Here is a 16608-nt window from a genome sequence, read left to right as displayed (position 1 = left end):
GTAATTGTTAAAAGTTCTTGCTAATTTTCCTACTATACATGTTAACTGTATTCTTAAATAAACTTTGATAAAAGTTCCCAAGTGGGTCGTATGAATCATGCCTGAAGTGAAACATCTCATGCTTATCCTAGCCAAATTCAAGATGCAAAACTTATGATCCAGACGGGCTCTACAAAACACTTTGTTTCAATTTTTTTTTCAGTTTCTGACCTGAACCATAACAGAATGCAATGTTACTATTATAAGGTTTGTAAGATTGCTTTGGGACTGTGTCATTAACTTAAGGTGAAGGTACAGGGATCATGTGACCTGTTCTGAAGTCTGCCTGATTGCAAGCCTGGGTGGTTTGGTTGTTAAAGATTGAAGAGGACCAAGACTGTTTTACTGGGAAGAAGATTCCAAGGTATTTATACTTGGAGACAAAGATAGTAGGCTTGTGCTCTATCAACGGATGAACTGTGTGTCTATGAAGTTCCAGAAACGTATTGAGAATATCAGGGTGTAAAGAATTTTACTTTAAACTGCCCATTTACTTCCAGGACATGAGAGAGCTGGCGTCTCAAGAATATTTAATAAGCTTTTCTATCTGAATACAAGGACCATGTAATTCACATTGCCATGAAGATAGGCTTTGAACGGGGAAGGCTAAATTATTCCTGAAAATTCACGGACAAGGTTAGTTTGCCAGCATCTGGGAGAAGGAGAACAACTGGAAGCCAAAAGTCTCTAAGGTTCACCATGCAGGAATGGCAGTCAGAGTTTGCAGTTGGATCAAAAAGAACAATTCATAAAGAATTAAAATGAGGCTGAAAGATTCAATTAATTTGCACTAGTGGAAGTAGTTCTGCTGCCACTCTGCATTGGGATTGATGGTGGAAGAAGGAAGGCCAGTGATTGGGGCAGGTTGGGGAAAGGGGTCTCTGGGTGAAGTGGTCTGCCGGAGGTGGAGGTCTACCTGAAGGGTGTCTGCAATGCAGGGGGTTGGGGTGCTGGAGATTAGTAAAGTCTGGGATGAGATGAGGAGGGGAATGGCCGGGGCAGGGTGGTGGTAATGGTCGGGTGGCCATGTTTGGACCATTGTGGTGGGTGGGGGGGGTGGCAGCACTGCAGGAGTCCAAAATTGGCCAATGATCGAGCTGGCTAACAAACAGGAAGCTAACAATTTGGGCCACCGCCCACTGAAATCTAATGAGATTTATGATGGTGATCTCTGCAGTGCACAGAGTGTGGGAGATCCAAGTGTGAACTCCCACTGAAAAAGACATGAATTACTCCAGTTTTCCTGCAAACTCAACACTTAAAATTTTTTGGGAAAATTCCATCAGAAGTCATGTCATCCTTTCAACTATTATCTGAAAGTAAAAATTTCTTTTTAAAAGTTATTGATCTTACAGAGATTTTAACAACAATTTGTTCTTAAAGTGCAGTACATATCTTCCCTTAATGTTACATTTTTGCAGGCATTTTTACTTCAATTTTCCTTGCGACCCTTAATTGAAAAATCCGAACCTTATTTTGACTACATCATACCCATGCAGCGGGTAGCCAGAGGCTCATCCGATTCTTGTTAAACAGTAGAAAGGATTCTTACTAGAGACGGCTCTTCACCCTCCGGAGTCGGAGGAGTGCCGTCAGGCATTGAGGGAGGGCTAGGATCATTGACACTGGTTACATCCCCATCCGTTAGTGCATCAAATGAAGGCAGTCCATCCTCATCTATTGGAATGCTGTCCAGTGTCTCTGTTAAAGCAGCCAACAAGTTGGCCTCATTTTCTTCATCCATCTTCTGCCAAAATAGAAAGAATCTTTTAATAGTTTATCACATGGCTCACTACAGGATCACAATCTTCTACAAAAATTGCATTATGCTAAAGAAAAGAAATTGAAAATCAAGAAATATATTGAATGACACCACTGCTGTGCAATACTTAAAACTCTGATTTACTTTTCTTGAAGGTATGCAACCAGAATACACATTTCAACCATTTTCAATCATAAATGTTAGCTGGCTCAGTATATTAATGTACTTGTGCATTGCCACCAACTGTGATAGTCACCTCTTATTCTCCCCATTGTGCGATGTTTAGCTCAGGAACTATTAAGTTATGAGTCTTACATCTAGAAGATTTGTTACATGGCAAAAAGTGTTAACATGTTAATACTTAACTCAAGCCTTTCAATTAATTATTAATTTTTGAAAATAACCATTTGTTTAGTATTATCATCAGATCTTTGTTTTCAAATGTAGTAATAAGAAATGTAACATGCATAATTAATATAATAAAGCCAGTGAGGTCCTTCTTTAAATATACAGACTGGAGCCTGATGACATCTTTGCACCCTGACTACAATTTAAATCTGAACCTGAGCATATACCTTTCTTGTCTGGTTAAGTTGAAGTTGGAATAAGCTATTTGAGGTAAGTATTTTATGTTCCTTTGTGGAATGAGGTGGCGTAGAATGTTCCTCCAAGCTAGTCAAGGCAAATTTAAGCCTCCCATGCTGTGTAATTCCTGAATTATCTATATTAGAATGCCAGTCTACAGGTAATAACCATCTCTGTGGGTTTCCTCCAGGTGCTCCTGTTTCCTTCCACACTGCGGGTTAGGTGCATCGACCATGCTAAATTGCACCTTAGTGTCCCGGGATGCGTAGATTAGAGGAATTAGCTGGGTAAATATGTGGGGATTTGGCAGAGGTAGAATTGTTGTTGGTGCAGACCAAATGGGCCAAATGGCCTCCTTCGGCACTGTAGGATTTTATGATTCTATGAATAAAAGAGAATCTAATCATTTCCCTATGACATTCAAGATAATTGCATTGTTGAACACTCCTTTCATCTCTATCACCATCCTAGGGGTTACCACTGGTCAGAAACTGAACTGAAACAGCCTACTGTAGCTACAATATTAGGTCAGAGGCTAGGAGTTTTGCAGCAGGTAACGCACCTCCTGACACACCAGAGCCTGCTCACCATCTGCAAGGCACAAATCAGGATGTGACAGAATGCTCTCCACTAGTGTGGATAGCAGTATTCAAAAAGCTTGACACTATGCAAGACAAAGCAGCCCACTTAGTTTGCACCCTATTTGGTACCTCAAGCATTCATTTTCTCCACCACACAGTGGGTGGAATTTTCCCATCTGGGATGAAGTCCCATAGTCTGCCAGGAAACCATGCCATATCTTTCTGCCCCAACCTCATTAATTGTGCAAGTTGATATTTGGTGTCATATTTGCACTGTAAGAATTCTATGATTCTATGTTGATATTCTGTGGTGGGACAGGCCTGCTGACATGTCATATCTGTATGGCATATTGAAAAGACACCCAATATCACAAATTCACTAATGAAGAAAGAAGAGGTATCTCCATTTCTAACTCCAGAGGCAACCTCAGGCCCTGTCCAGGTGAGTTCTGACACCTGCAGGCCATATTGTTCTAGATGTGTTTTGGACTGGCACGTTTTCGCACTGACACTGTGGAGAATTGGGCATGGGTGCAAGATTTCGGCCAGCTTGCATCCTATTAGCAGGATACAAATCCATTTCACACCCATCTCTGGTGGTTTTCCACCATGGTAGGCACCAGCATAGGGTGCTGTGGAAAATTCACACTTGCATGAAACTGATTTTTGCGCTCCTGCCAAGTTCTATCCCCACTTGCCATTAAACCCACCAGCCGGGCCATGGAAAAATCCCACCCACGGTGGCAGCCATGTATACCATCTACAAGACACACTGCTGCAATCATTAATATTTCTTCAGTAGTACCTTCCAGGCCTGTGTCCTCCACCACCTAGAAAGAAGCAAGCACAATGAAGCATCACCACCTGCAAATTCTCCTGAGTTATTAATTCGCCAACCTGGCTTGGAACAATATTACTGTTCCTTCATTGTCACTCGGTCAAAAATCCTGGGACTCCTTCTCTAACAACATTGTGAGTGTAATTGCACCAGCTGAACTGCAGTGGTTCAGGAAGGTTGCTCACCATCATCTTTTCAAGTGGATGGGAAAAATGCTGGCCTTTGCAGCGGCACTCACATCCCAAGATGGAATATAATGAGCGGGATTCTCCAGCTGTTCATGCCAGCAGATTCTCTGGTTCTGCTGCAGTGAACAGAGATTTGGCTGACTGCCAGATTCTCTGTCCTCACTGGCAGCAGCAGTGGGACGTGAACGGCTGGTGAACTCCGGCCATAAAAATCCTTGAGGGTTGGCTGCTATTTTACATTCACTTTCTATATAGAACAGGGGTGTGAGGGATGGTGGGGATTGGTCATCAACCACTTATTAAAAATGCAGTGGCCTCATTCTGCCACAGTGGGGGCAGGAATTTAATAACTGAAATCCATTGTCAGTTTAAAATACTATAGCTTGACATTTCCAAACTCCATTGTGTAGATTCTCTGATTCAGTTCGACCAAATTACTAGTGAAAATCAAATCAAAATCAGGTCATTTGGTCATTTATCTCTTTGCTGTTTGAAAATCAAGCAGATTCCGTAAGTAATAGGCATTCTTGTCTGTCAGATCAATTCCCGGTTGGTGAAGATAAAATGATACCAGAAAATTTCTGGAAAATAGTTGCTTAATTAATTATGCTAACAATTCAAAATTTTATAAATGAACAGTGAATGTTCGTTTTCTTCAAAGGGATTCATGTAATCAAATCAGTTGTCTTTCAAGTTGTCCTTGCTTGTATAAATATTTTGTGGCTTTCTAAAAAGATTTTATATCTTCTATTATCTGGCACATTCAGTTTTAAAACAAATTCCAATTGTTATCTAATCTTAATAGACAAATATGTGGTAGTCATCTGGACTAGAAATCATAACACGATTTAAATTTTTATCACACTGAAAACCATTCATGCTGGGAGCACGGAACTGAATCACACCTGCCTATATTGCTTATTTAATTCTCAAATAAATATTCTCCACAATATCTGCTTCTCTGGACACTCACCAACCAATCCATAAAGTAATTGAATCAAAATTGTCTACCCATTTCCCTTCTTTGAAGTTTAAGCCTTGCCCCATAGTTGTAGAATTTCTGGCAATCTTCATTTTATTATCGAGTTTCATTTAATTACCTCAAGAACGTTCAAAGGTTTATCCCTTGTCTCCTCTTCTTGGAGTAAATAATTTCTGGTTCTTGAGTGACTCCTTGGAGTTCATAACGCTTACCCTCGTACTGGTTTGGTTCCTCTTTTCTGCACTGACTCCAATTCCTGGCACAGCGGTTAGTACTGCTGCCTCACAGCGCAAGGGACCTGGGTTAAATTCCTGGCTTGGGTCAGTGTCTGTGTGGAGTCTGCACATTCTCCCCGTGCCTGCGTGGGTTTCCTCTGGGTGCTCCAGTTTCCTCTCACAGTCCGAAAGTCAGGCTGGTTCGGTGCATTGGCCTTGCCAAATTCTCCCTCAATGTACCCGGACAGGTGCAGGAATGGGGTGACTTGGAAATTTTCACAGTAACTACATTACAGCGTTAACGTGAGCTTACTTGTAACTATAAAATAAAACTTCAAAACTTTCTTACTATGTAGCGTAGCCCAGACATTAGTTTCCAGCTGCGGTATGACCATCTTATTCACTTCCAAACAATCTATCATCCAAGATCATTATGGAAGTCAATGATAACTGCAAATCCTTTATATCCATGTCAAAAGTCTCCTTAACGCCATCGCCTCCACTCTTCCATTAAGACCTTAAAGACTATGGGTGGAATTTAATGCAGAAGGCAGGATCGAGGAAATTCCAATCTCATCCAGATGGGCTGGCTGATCATGGGCCAGCAGCTCCTCATTGCCAAGAATGTCACTCCCTGCCCTGCCCTATCCCACTCTCCTGGGATTTAGCCAGCAAACACAACAGGGTCTGTTTTTCAAACTTTCTTCATGACGACTGCCTTGTCCACTGCTGGTTGAATATCAGTAGCAGTGGGATGAGACCCTTAAATGGACATCAATTGCCTCCTTAAGGGCCTAAAATTGGAATTGGGGCTGGCAGGCTATCCATGAGTCTCTCTGTCTCAGATTTAATAGGGGCAAGGATAAGAAGATGGTGGGATCACCATCCTGCCGATTAAGTGCCCCCCACCTCCAAACCTGCCTACTGGAAGGAAATTAAATTTCACTCTAAGTTTGAGAAGCTCACTGAGTTAATTCTCAAGATCAAGATCATCAATGCACTTGCCCCTGTCTGTACATCCAGCTAAATACCCCTTACCATGTCACAATCTCTCACCCCATTTCATCCCAGGAATCTATTTTTCCTTTTGTCATCTCCCATCTACATGCACTCCTTCCTTCAAAAGCTTATCCATGGATCTATTCACTACTCCATCAATCTTTTCAAGCTCCTCTCTGGTCCTACATACTAGCCGATATAATCACTCCTCATTTTCCTCAAACTTCCTGTGACATTTAATTTGGTTTACCCAATCATTTTGCTCCAGCTCTCTCTTCCAACATCCAGCTTCACAAAACATTCTACATACCTATCAGAATGTAGCCAGTATCTTTCCAACAATGCTTCTCTTCCTTCTGCACTGTAATTTCTGAGGTACCTTAAAGATCTATCCTTAGATTCCCTCCCTTATCTACATGAATAATTTGCATGTACAGTGTCCACATTTACATGGACACCAAATTTACCTCTCTCAACCAATCAATTATTTCCATACTTTCAGATAGCTTGTCTAGGATTAGTGGCAACTTCTTACAGAGGAACATCAGGAAGCCCCAAATATATTGGCTGCAGTCTCTGTCATAAGCTCCACACATTGACCTCCAGCTGTATGGAAGTAATATGGGTTCCACTCCGAAGCATTCATAAAATGTCTAGAAATTAGCCAAAAATTCACGACAAACATCTTTCATTTAACCTGACAAAAACAGGAATGGGGATTTTCCAAAATGGTGGCCTTAACAGCCAAGAGATTAAAAACTGAAATGAAAGTTGTCCAAATAGCACAAAAACATTATAATCTCTTTTTCTGATACATCTAGATCAGGTGCAGTATTTAGTCAATAATCAGTAAGCTGATCCAAGATGGAATATCCTGAGTCCCTCAGAGCTGTGACTTAGGTTCTTCTATCTTCAGCTGCCTCATCAATAAAATTTTTTCCAACATAAGATGGGGATGTTCACTAATGATTGCAGTGTTCAGTATCATTTGTAACTCTTTGAATAATGAAGCAATTCATGTCTGCATGCAGCGAAACCTAGACAATATTCAGGCTTAGGCTGATAAATGACAAAGTAATATTCACACCATATTAACACCAGGCAATCATCATCTCTAACAAGAGAGAGACTGGAATTTTACTGCAGTATCAAGTATCCAACAATAGGACTGGAAATGTACAGGGTTTCTGCTTGAAGGTAGAATGACTGGTCATGTGAAATCCTGCAGTAAACAGCCAATTATTTATGCAGAGGTGAGCAGCCTGGCCAATCATGCAGTGAAGAGAGGCAAGAAGTCACCAGTCTTGAACAAATGGGGACAAAGGTCTGGGTGTCACATTTAAATAGCATCTAGCCAGGCATCCACTCCATGCAATTCAATAGCATCATTCTGGAATGTTGGTACTCCTCCCTGCGGCGCTGCTCAACTATCCCCATGGATCCCTGGAACTGCTGGTCCCCCTCACCCCCAACCATTGATCCTGATCACATGCAATCACCCCATTCAAGCAGTGAAGAATGTCCCAGCGCAGACAAAGAATAGTCCCATGGTTTAGTGATGCCTCCCTGCAGATTCTCGAATGACAGGAGGTCCTGTTTCTGAGCAGGAATCCTTCCTGCTTGACCAAGGTAGTCTGGACAGAGGTCACAGTGGAGATTAGCACCACATGCCCCACAAAAGAAACTGAGGCAATGCTACAAACGGCTGAATGGTCTCTTGCAATCTGCAAGGGTAAATGCTTGCTGTAGTCACTGAAAAGGGCATTCATAGGGAATGTAAAAGTATAAGTGGTGAAGTATGACAAACAGTCATACTTCACTTAAAACAATGGCCTTGACATGAATTACATCTCTACCCTAAGTGGTGGGAGAGTTACAAAGTAAAAAAGGGGGAATGTGTCCCCAAACCACCAGTATACACCTATTACTGTTTATTGAGTGGTGAACTTTGTGTCATGCAAATTATCCACTGGGAAGAGGTGGGATACTTCATCACCATATTTAAATCAGTTTCCCATAGTGCGATTGGAAGCTTAATTTTAATTTAAGTTTGTGATGGTTTGACAAGCTTCGCAGTAAAAGCAAAGTCTCTTTTACAGCACACCATGTGGGCCAATAAGAATAGAGAAGTTCTACCCCCAAGTCCAGATCTCTTGATCCTTCCTTCCAGCAATGACCTTCTCATCCCAGCAGAAATCAGAATTCTCATTCCCGCTCTTCTCCCAACTGCTAAGAGTCATCCAGAAAGGTCCCCTGTTCCAATTATCTCCTGTTGGTTTACCCACATTGCAGTAAGCCAGTTTGGTTGCGAGCCAGGCAAGAAATGAGAAGTGAATATATAATTATAATGAAGTCCTGCTATTAAATTCAGCAGAACTTCCATTCAGCCTTGACAGGTTTGCCCTGAGCTCCCCAGCACCTTCCCTGTCTTCCCATACATATGCTGACCACAAAATAATAATTTGTTGTCACAAAGGTCATGGGAAGAAGAATTAAACATTTCTGCAATTCTGAGATCCTGGGAAAGAATCAATAAGGAGTTGATTTTAATAATATTGAAAAGACAGCCATATAAAACAATAGAAGACCAATTTAAAAAAACTGGAGATGAAAATTCAGAAGAATGCTCAGCATAAGTCTATCAACTATAATAGTAAAACATGAAAGACTGTGACGGAAAACCAGACGTTTGGGAATATTGGTATTGGAGGATTATCTAAAATGTTTTCCTATTTTCCGCCCATGTGTAATAGCGATGCTCAAACACCCTTCTCTGAGATGGGAACTATCTTGGATTTTATAAGGATGTAAGAGATGTTTGTGGTAGAACAGCTCGAAACAAAAGATGAAATCAAATTTCTTAAAAGAGTTTTAAGAAAGTGCAAGTTCCATTTGAGGTCAGAGGAGATCATAAGACCAAAAATGTTGCTAGATGAAAAAGGCTAAGGGCAGAATCATCAAAAGTGAGAGGTGCCTATTGTTGGTTAGATTTGTGATAGATATGAAGAAACTATTTCTTTGAAGAATTGAAAGGAACAAAGTTTTCACTGACTTGTTAAATGTCATGAAGAAGTTTCCCATTGTAACATTAGAGGACCAGTGTTTACAAAGATGGAGGGCATTGATCATCAGTAACAGATTGTGTTTTAAATTTGCGACATCTTTTTGAATTGTTCTCTTGCTTTTCAATATGTCATCAAAACCATCCAAAAATATATAAAACAAAATATCAAGTCTCTTTAATATCCCACATTGAAGGCAAGTCTGATAAAAGTGCACAATTACATTTTTTTTCCTTCTTTGTGAGGTTAAGACTGAATCTGATTATTTACAGGGGCAAGGAACAAAGTAATCAATGTTGTGCAAATACAATGTACCAGCAAAATGTCATTCCTCCTTACCAGTGACGTACACCTATAGATCTAGCACAAACAGGGTCAAAATAGGTAGTTAATTAATCGTAGCTTTATCTATTTGACCTTTGAAATGTAAGACATGAAGCACTGCAGAAAAATGCAAACAATGAAAGTCCCACTTACTGCCTCCTGTTTCGAAACTGTTCATTTGGATTTCAAAGTTATATACAATTTAAACTGTTGGTTAAAATAGAGAATGTTATTTTCTGATTAATTTCTCACTAAATTATACTACATGGTCTGGAGATGAGCATGTTGTCGTAGGCAATCTAGCCAATGTCAATACTGGAGATGCTCAGCATATCCCACATGAGTTGACAACTTCAGCTGGTAAGTGTTGGTCATTACCAGGTCATGGCATTCAGTTCTCACTTTTCAATGTTTGTAGCCCATATAGCATTGAAATCAAATTCCCATCAATCCATGGATCTGGTTTATCAGTAATTACAACTCCATGGAACATTGGAAACTTGCTGTAATGAATTAAAAGTAGATTTGTGAGCTGTCAACTGGTGAGGTCTATCTACAAGCCTGCCCTGCTTGGCATAATGCTAAGCAATATTACAAAGTACAGCGTCTCAACAGGACACCTGATATCCTACGGCTGATCAACAGTATTTTCTTCAAATTGTCCCTCTGATGCTTCATTCCTTGTTTTGCAGGCTTTGTATTTGCTGTTGGGACTGGAATTACGTCATTTCCAACCTGATACACATTGATTGCTGCCCCGTGAAAGTCATAGTTATAGTTCAAATTATTGTTCTGTGATGCCATACAGCAATCTGAACATCGATAGACGATTTTTTAAAAAACTCATTCATGGGGCAAAACCTACATTTATTACCCATCCCTAAATGTCCTTGAGGAAGTGTGGTGAATCACCTTTTTGAACCTCTGCAATCTTGTATGGATTATAAATTTTCACTGTAGTTATGAGATCATCGTGAGAAGTGGCTTAGAAGGGCAATTCTCCATTGAATTCTCCTGGGACTTCGATGTTGTGGCCATTTCAGAGACATGGATAGAGCAGGGGCAGGAATGGTTGCTGCAGGTCCCGGGGTTCAAATGTTTTAGTCGGAGTAGAGAAGGAGGTAGGAGGGGGGGAGGGGTAGCTTTATTGGTCAGGGATTGTATCACAGTGTCAGAGAGGAAGTTTGATGAGGACTTGTCTGTTGAGGTAGTATGGGCGGAGATTAGAAATAGGAGAGGAGAGGTCACCCTGTTGGGAGTCTTTTATAGACCTCCTAAAAGTTCTAGAGAGGTTGAGGAAAGGATTGCGGAGACGATCCTGGTTAGGAGTGAAAGTAATAGGGTAATTGTTATGGGGGATTTTAACTTTACTAATATTGATTGGAATTGTTATAGCTCTAGCTCGTTAGAGGGGTCAGTTTTTGTACAAAGCGTGCAGGAAGGTTTTTTGACTCAGTATGTAGATAGGCCAACTAGAGGTGAGGCTATATTGGATTTGGTGCTGGGAAATGAGCCAGACCAGGTGCTAGACTTGGAAGTTGGTGTGCATTTTGGTGATAGTGACCACAATTCGGTTACGTTCACCTTAGTGATGGAAAGGGATAGGAATGAACCTCGGGCTAGTGGTTTTAGCTGGGGGAAGGGTAATTATGAGGCTATTAGGAGAGAATTAGGAAGCATAGGTTGGACTAGGAGATTACAGGGACTGGGAACGTCTGAAATGTGGAGTTTTTTCAAGGAGCAGCTACTGCGAGTCCGTGATAGGTATGTCCCTGTCAGGCAAGGAGGAATTGGTAGGGCTAGGGAACCGTTTTTTCGTTGGTTAAGAGGAAAAAGGAGGCTTATGTTCGGATGAGACGTGAGGGCTCGGGTAGTGCACTAGAAAACTTTAGATTGGCTAGGAGGGAGTTGAAGAGTGAGCTAAGAAGGGCTAAAAGAGGACATGAGAAGACTTTGGCTGATAGGATTAAGGAGAATCCTAAGGCGTTCTATAGGTATGTTAAGAACAGAAGGTTGGTTAGGGCAAGATTAGGGCCAGTTATAGACAGCAGAGGGAAGTTATGTGTGGAACCGGAGGAGATTGGAGAGGCATTGAACCAATATTTCTCTTCGGTGTTCATGCAAGGGGACATGGATATAGCTGAGGAGGACACTGGATTGCAGGGGAGTAGAATTGACAGTGTTGCAGTTGATAAGGAGGATGTGCTAGATATTCTGGAGGGCCTGAAAATAGATAAGTCCCCTGGTCCGGATGGGATTTACCCCAGGATTCTCTGGGAGGCAAGAGAAGTGATTGCAGAGCCTCTGGCTCTGATCTTCAGGTCGTCGTTGGCCTCTGGTATAGTACCGGAAGATTGGAGGTTAGCGAATGTTGTCCCATTGTTTAAGAAGGGGAACAGAGACTTCCCCGGGAATTATAGACCGGTGAGTCTCACTTCTGTTGTGGGCAAGGTTTTAGAAAAAATTATTCGGGATAGGATTTATGGTTATTTGGAGAGTAAAGAATTGATTGGAGATAGTCAGCATGGTTTTGTGAAGGGTAGGTCGTGCCTTACTAACCTTATTGAGTTTTTTGAGAAAGTGACCAAAGAGGTGGATGGGGGTAAGGCAGTGGACGTGGTGTATATGGATTTTAGTAAGGCGTTTGATAAGGTTCACCATGGTAGGCTTCTGCAGAAAATGCACATGTATGGGATTGGGGGTGATCTAGGGAATTGGATCAGGAATTGGCTAGCGGATAGGAGACAGAGGGTGGTGGTTGATGGTAAATATTCATCATGGAGTTCGGTTACGAGTGGTGTGCCTCAGGGATCTGTTTTGGGGCCACTGCTGTTTGTAATTTTTATTAATGATCTGGATGAGGGTATAGTTGGGTGGATTAGTAAATTTGCTGATGACACCAAAGTCGGAGGTGTGGTAGATTGTGAGGAAGGGTGTCATAGTTTGCAGGGTGACTTAGACAGGTTGCAGAGCTGGGCCGAGAGGTGGCGGATGGAGTTTAATGCGGAGAAGTGTGAGGTAATTCACTTTGGTAGGAATAACAGATGTGTCGAGTATAGGGCTAACGGGAGGACTTTGAATAGTGTGGATGAGCAGAGGGATCTAGGTGTATGTGTACATAGATCCCTGAAAGTTGGGAGTCAAGTAGATAAGGTTGTTAAGAAGGCATACGGTGTCTTGGCGTTTATTGGTAGGGGGATTGAATTTAGGAGTCGCAGCGTCATGTTGCAACTGTACACAACTCTGGTGCGGCCGCACTTGGAGTACTGTGTGCAGTTCTGGTCTCCACATTATAGGAAGGATGTGGAGGCTTTGGAGAGGGTGCAGAGGAGGTTTACCAGGATGTTGCCTGGTATGGAGGGGAGGTCCTATGAGGAGAGGCTGAGGGATTTGGGGTTGTTTTCGCTGGAAAGAAGGCGGCTAAGAGGGGATCTTATTGAAACATATAAGATGATTAGAGGTTTAGATAGGGTGGATAGTAATAGCCTTTTTCCTCTGATGGAGAAATCTAGCACGAGGGGGCATAGCTTTAAATTAAGGGGTGGTAGTTATAGGACGGATGTCAGGGGTAGGTTCTTTACCCAGAGGGTGGTGAGGGATTGGAATGCCCTGCCTGCTGCAGTTGTAAATGCACCTAGTTTGGGGGCGTTTAAGAGATCCGTGGATAGGTTTATGGATGAGAAGGGATTGGTTTAGGTTAGTGGGTCATTGTTTTGTAACTGGTCGGCGCAACATCGTGGGCCGATGGGCCTGTTCTGCGCTGTAATGTTCTATGTTCTATGAAAATATTCTTGAATCTGCCACATGTTTAATGGTGGACTCCAGTCCTGCTAAATTGTTCAATAACCCCCTGTACTTGCATCTAATAGCCTCCTCCACACAAGCTGTTATCTGTAAAACACTGTTCAAAATATTTCCGAGTGTTTACACAAATGCTTGATTGTCCTTTATTATTATAATTTTAATTGTGAGACTGGTAGATTGTAGATTCCATGATTATTCAGCCTTTAGCTTTCCACAAACTTCTGCTCAAGAATCACAAAGGGCAGAGGTCCTAATCATAGACATAATATTTTGAGCTTTCATGAACAATTATTTCCCTGTCTAGCTTGAACATGCTAGAAGATTGATTGAAGAAAGCTATGGTGGAAGTTATGAGTTCTCCCCCAGTGCCTAGTCCACCATTTAGCTCTCAACTATGCTGTTTGTAGGAACTTGCTTTGTGAAAACTGACTGCTGCATTTCATACAACAATGGTTGCAAAATCTTTGGGACACCCTGAATCATGAAAAGTGCAATATAAATGCAAATCATTGTTTTGTCTTTTTTTCCCTAAAAGCAGGGACATGATTCAGTCAAACATGGATTGGGTTGCTATTGCCATCACACAACACTCCATCCATTGATCTAGCCCTTTCAACTCAAATGACACTATATCTGCCATAAAATGGATAGAATCAGATAACAACCACAGCATATGTATTGGAGAGAGTTCTGGGAGAAGGAGGGCCTACTCTTGAGCCATCAAAAAGAGATGCCATGTCACAAAATCTCAAAGAGTTCTGACTAAAACTCCAGCCCTAGAGCATTTAGAGCTAGTAGGATAGAATTAACAAGGCATATATATACATTTACCAGTGGGAAGGGCTGAAGCAAGAGTAATAAACTTGTATGTACATGTTACAAATATGGAAATAAGTTGATAGCATTGAAGTGAAATTGCTCAGAGTGTTTAGGGAGAAATTAGTTTGTGTGGTACTATGCAGAATATATTGATTCCCTGAAGATATTGCACCCTATTACCTGTAAAATTAAGTGAAAGCATGGGTCTCAATGCCATGTCGGCTGCAGAGGTCACGGCCTAAAGGACTGCCATTCCCGATGAAATCAAATTTAAAGCTAATTTATTAGTATCACAAATAGGCTTACATTGACACTGCAATGAAGTTACTGTGAAAAGCCCTTAGTCACCACACTCGGGCACCTGTTTGGGTACACTGAGCGAGAATTTAGCATGGCCAATGCACCTAACTGGCATGTCTTTCAGATTGTGGGAGGAAATTGCAGCACCCGGAGGAAACTCATGCAGGCCGTGAGGAGAGAACGTGCAGATGCCGCACAGTGACCCAAGCCAGGAATCGAATCCAGCTCCCTATCACTGTGAGGCAGCAGCACTAACCACTGTGGCTCCATGCCAACATAAGTCTGCAGAGAACCATATGAACAACGTCTCCCTGCTTTAATGTTGATAGGTGGTAGTAATAGGAGAGCAAGACATGAATATCACTCATATTTTGAGTAGTGATAACAGGTAAAAATGTTTCTGACCACTTGGTTTTGTGCATGTGCACTAGAGAAAAAGAATCTGCACTTGCTACCCACATCTGCATGGATTTGCTCCAGGTGTTCCAGTTTCATCCCACAGTCGAAAGATGCGCTGGTTAGGTGCATTGGCCATGCTAAGTTCTCCCTCAGTGAACCTGAACAGGTGCTGGAATGTGGCGACTAGGGGATTTTTACATTAATTTCATTGCTGTAAGCCTACTTGTGACAGTATTAAATAAACTTAAAAATAAACTTAAACTTAAAAATTTAAAAGCTCAACTCAGCTGTTTAGCTTAATGTCAGTATGAGCACACAGTGCAAATGTTTTCTTGGCAGCACAGGTGGTTCTGCAGTGACATCTTTTTGATCAATGTCTGTATCCTGCTCTGGCCTTGGTCCTCCTCAATGCTTGAGTCTGTTTTACTTTAGTATGCTGCAGATGACAATCATTGTGTACACTGAGGTGTTCTAAGTTGTCATTGTACTTGGAACATTGCTTCACGGTACCAATGATATGCCATATAATGATCCTGTTAGATGCATAGGTCTCATTATATTTCTGCTCTACTTCGCTCTCTACCTGGTGTTAGCATATGTAGCAGACCCAATTGAAGAGGTTAATATTATGCTTCAAGGGATGACCCTTGCAATCTGTCTTCGCTTTCAAATCAGTACGGCATAGTTGGCTTTAAATAAAGCATTGTTGTTGCTAAAAGCAAAATACTGTGGATGCTGAAATCTGAAACAACAACAGAAAATGCTGACAAATCTCAGCAGGTTTGATAGCATCTGAGGAGAAAGAATAGAGCTAATGTTTTGAGTCTGAATGACTCTTTATCAGAAATAAATACAAAGAAAATAGGACGGGATTTATATTGTAAGAGGGGGGAAGAGGGGGGTTGTGTAATTGATCAAGATATTATAGACAAAAGGACAGAGGGAATGTAAATGGTAGGTATAAAGGCTAAGAATGTTGCTAAAGCAAGGCACCTCTTAATGGACACTATTAGCACCATTCTCAGCTTTTATGACGATTATTTACATTCCCTTTGTCTTTTTGTCTATGACACCTTGGTCAATTGCACAACTTCCTCCACCCTTACAATATAAATTTTCTCCTATTTTATTTGTCTTTAGCTTTGACAAAAGGTCATCCAGACTCGAAACATTAGCTCTTTTCACTCTCCACAGATGCTATAAGACCTGATGAGATTTTCATGCATTTTCTGTTTTTGTACCATTGTTATAGTGCTCACTGATCTCTATGGTATGGCTTCTTTCATCTTACAGTATTTTAAAACTGTAGTTGGGATAGTTAAAAACACTAACATTAATTAAAAATTTAACTTCAGTTAAAAATGATACCTTCTTTCTCTTTAAGAACATCCGTCCTGACATGCAAGTATTCAACTTGTCTGATTATCTGTTTTTAATGGGTGAAATTAATACACAAATGTATCCAAAATTTGTAAAATCCAGGACTTCATACTAGTCCTCTCAATGCATGTATAATTAAACTGCCATATATTCTGTATGTATGCATTAGTGAAAAGGCTGTTTGGAAACCTGCAGGGTGGATAAATTTTTGAGCAAAGAATCTGAAACAAAATTTGCAATTTCCACTCAAACCATCCATGTAGGTGGCAATATCAAAAAATCCATCCCTTTGTGATTTTAAATGTCTTAGCTTCGATGAGGAGATAATTAT

The 16608-nt window shown here is 41.2% G+C and overlaps 1 protein-coding gene across 6 annotated transcripts in view; it reads right to left on the bottom strand.

The window, feature by feature from the left end:
- ppargc1a (peroxisome proliferator-activated receptor gamma, coactivator 1 alpha) overlaps window positions 1-16608 on the bottom strand; it is a 615590-nt gene that overhangs the window by 81858 nt on the left and 517124 nt on the right. For 5 of the 6 annotated variants that reach the window (XM_080189518.1, XM_080189492.1, XM_080189537.1 and 2 more), the window contains exon 3: window positions 1592-1786. In XM_080189518.1, the coding sequence (XP_080045644.1) occupies window positions 1592-1786 (195 nt within the window). Of the gene's footprint in view, window positions 1-1530; window positions 1787-16608 lie in introns of those variants that run through there. The other variant, XM_080189527.1, reaches the window with a different exon arrangement.

The sequence above is a fragment of the Carcharhinus amblyrhynchos genome, chromosome 1, assembly GCF_965287045.1.
Source record: "Carcharhinus amblyrhynchos chromosome 1, sCarAmb.v2.hapA, whole genome shotgun sequence".
NCBI lineage: Eukaryota > Metazoa > Chordata > Chondrichthyes > Carcharhiniformes > Carcharhinidae > Carcharhinus > Carcharhinus amblyrhynchos.
The sequence above is the reverse complement of the archived record's forward strand: the minus strand, read 5'-3'. Positions and strand labels throughout refer to the sequence as shown.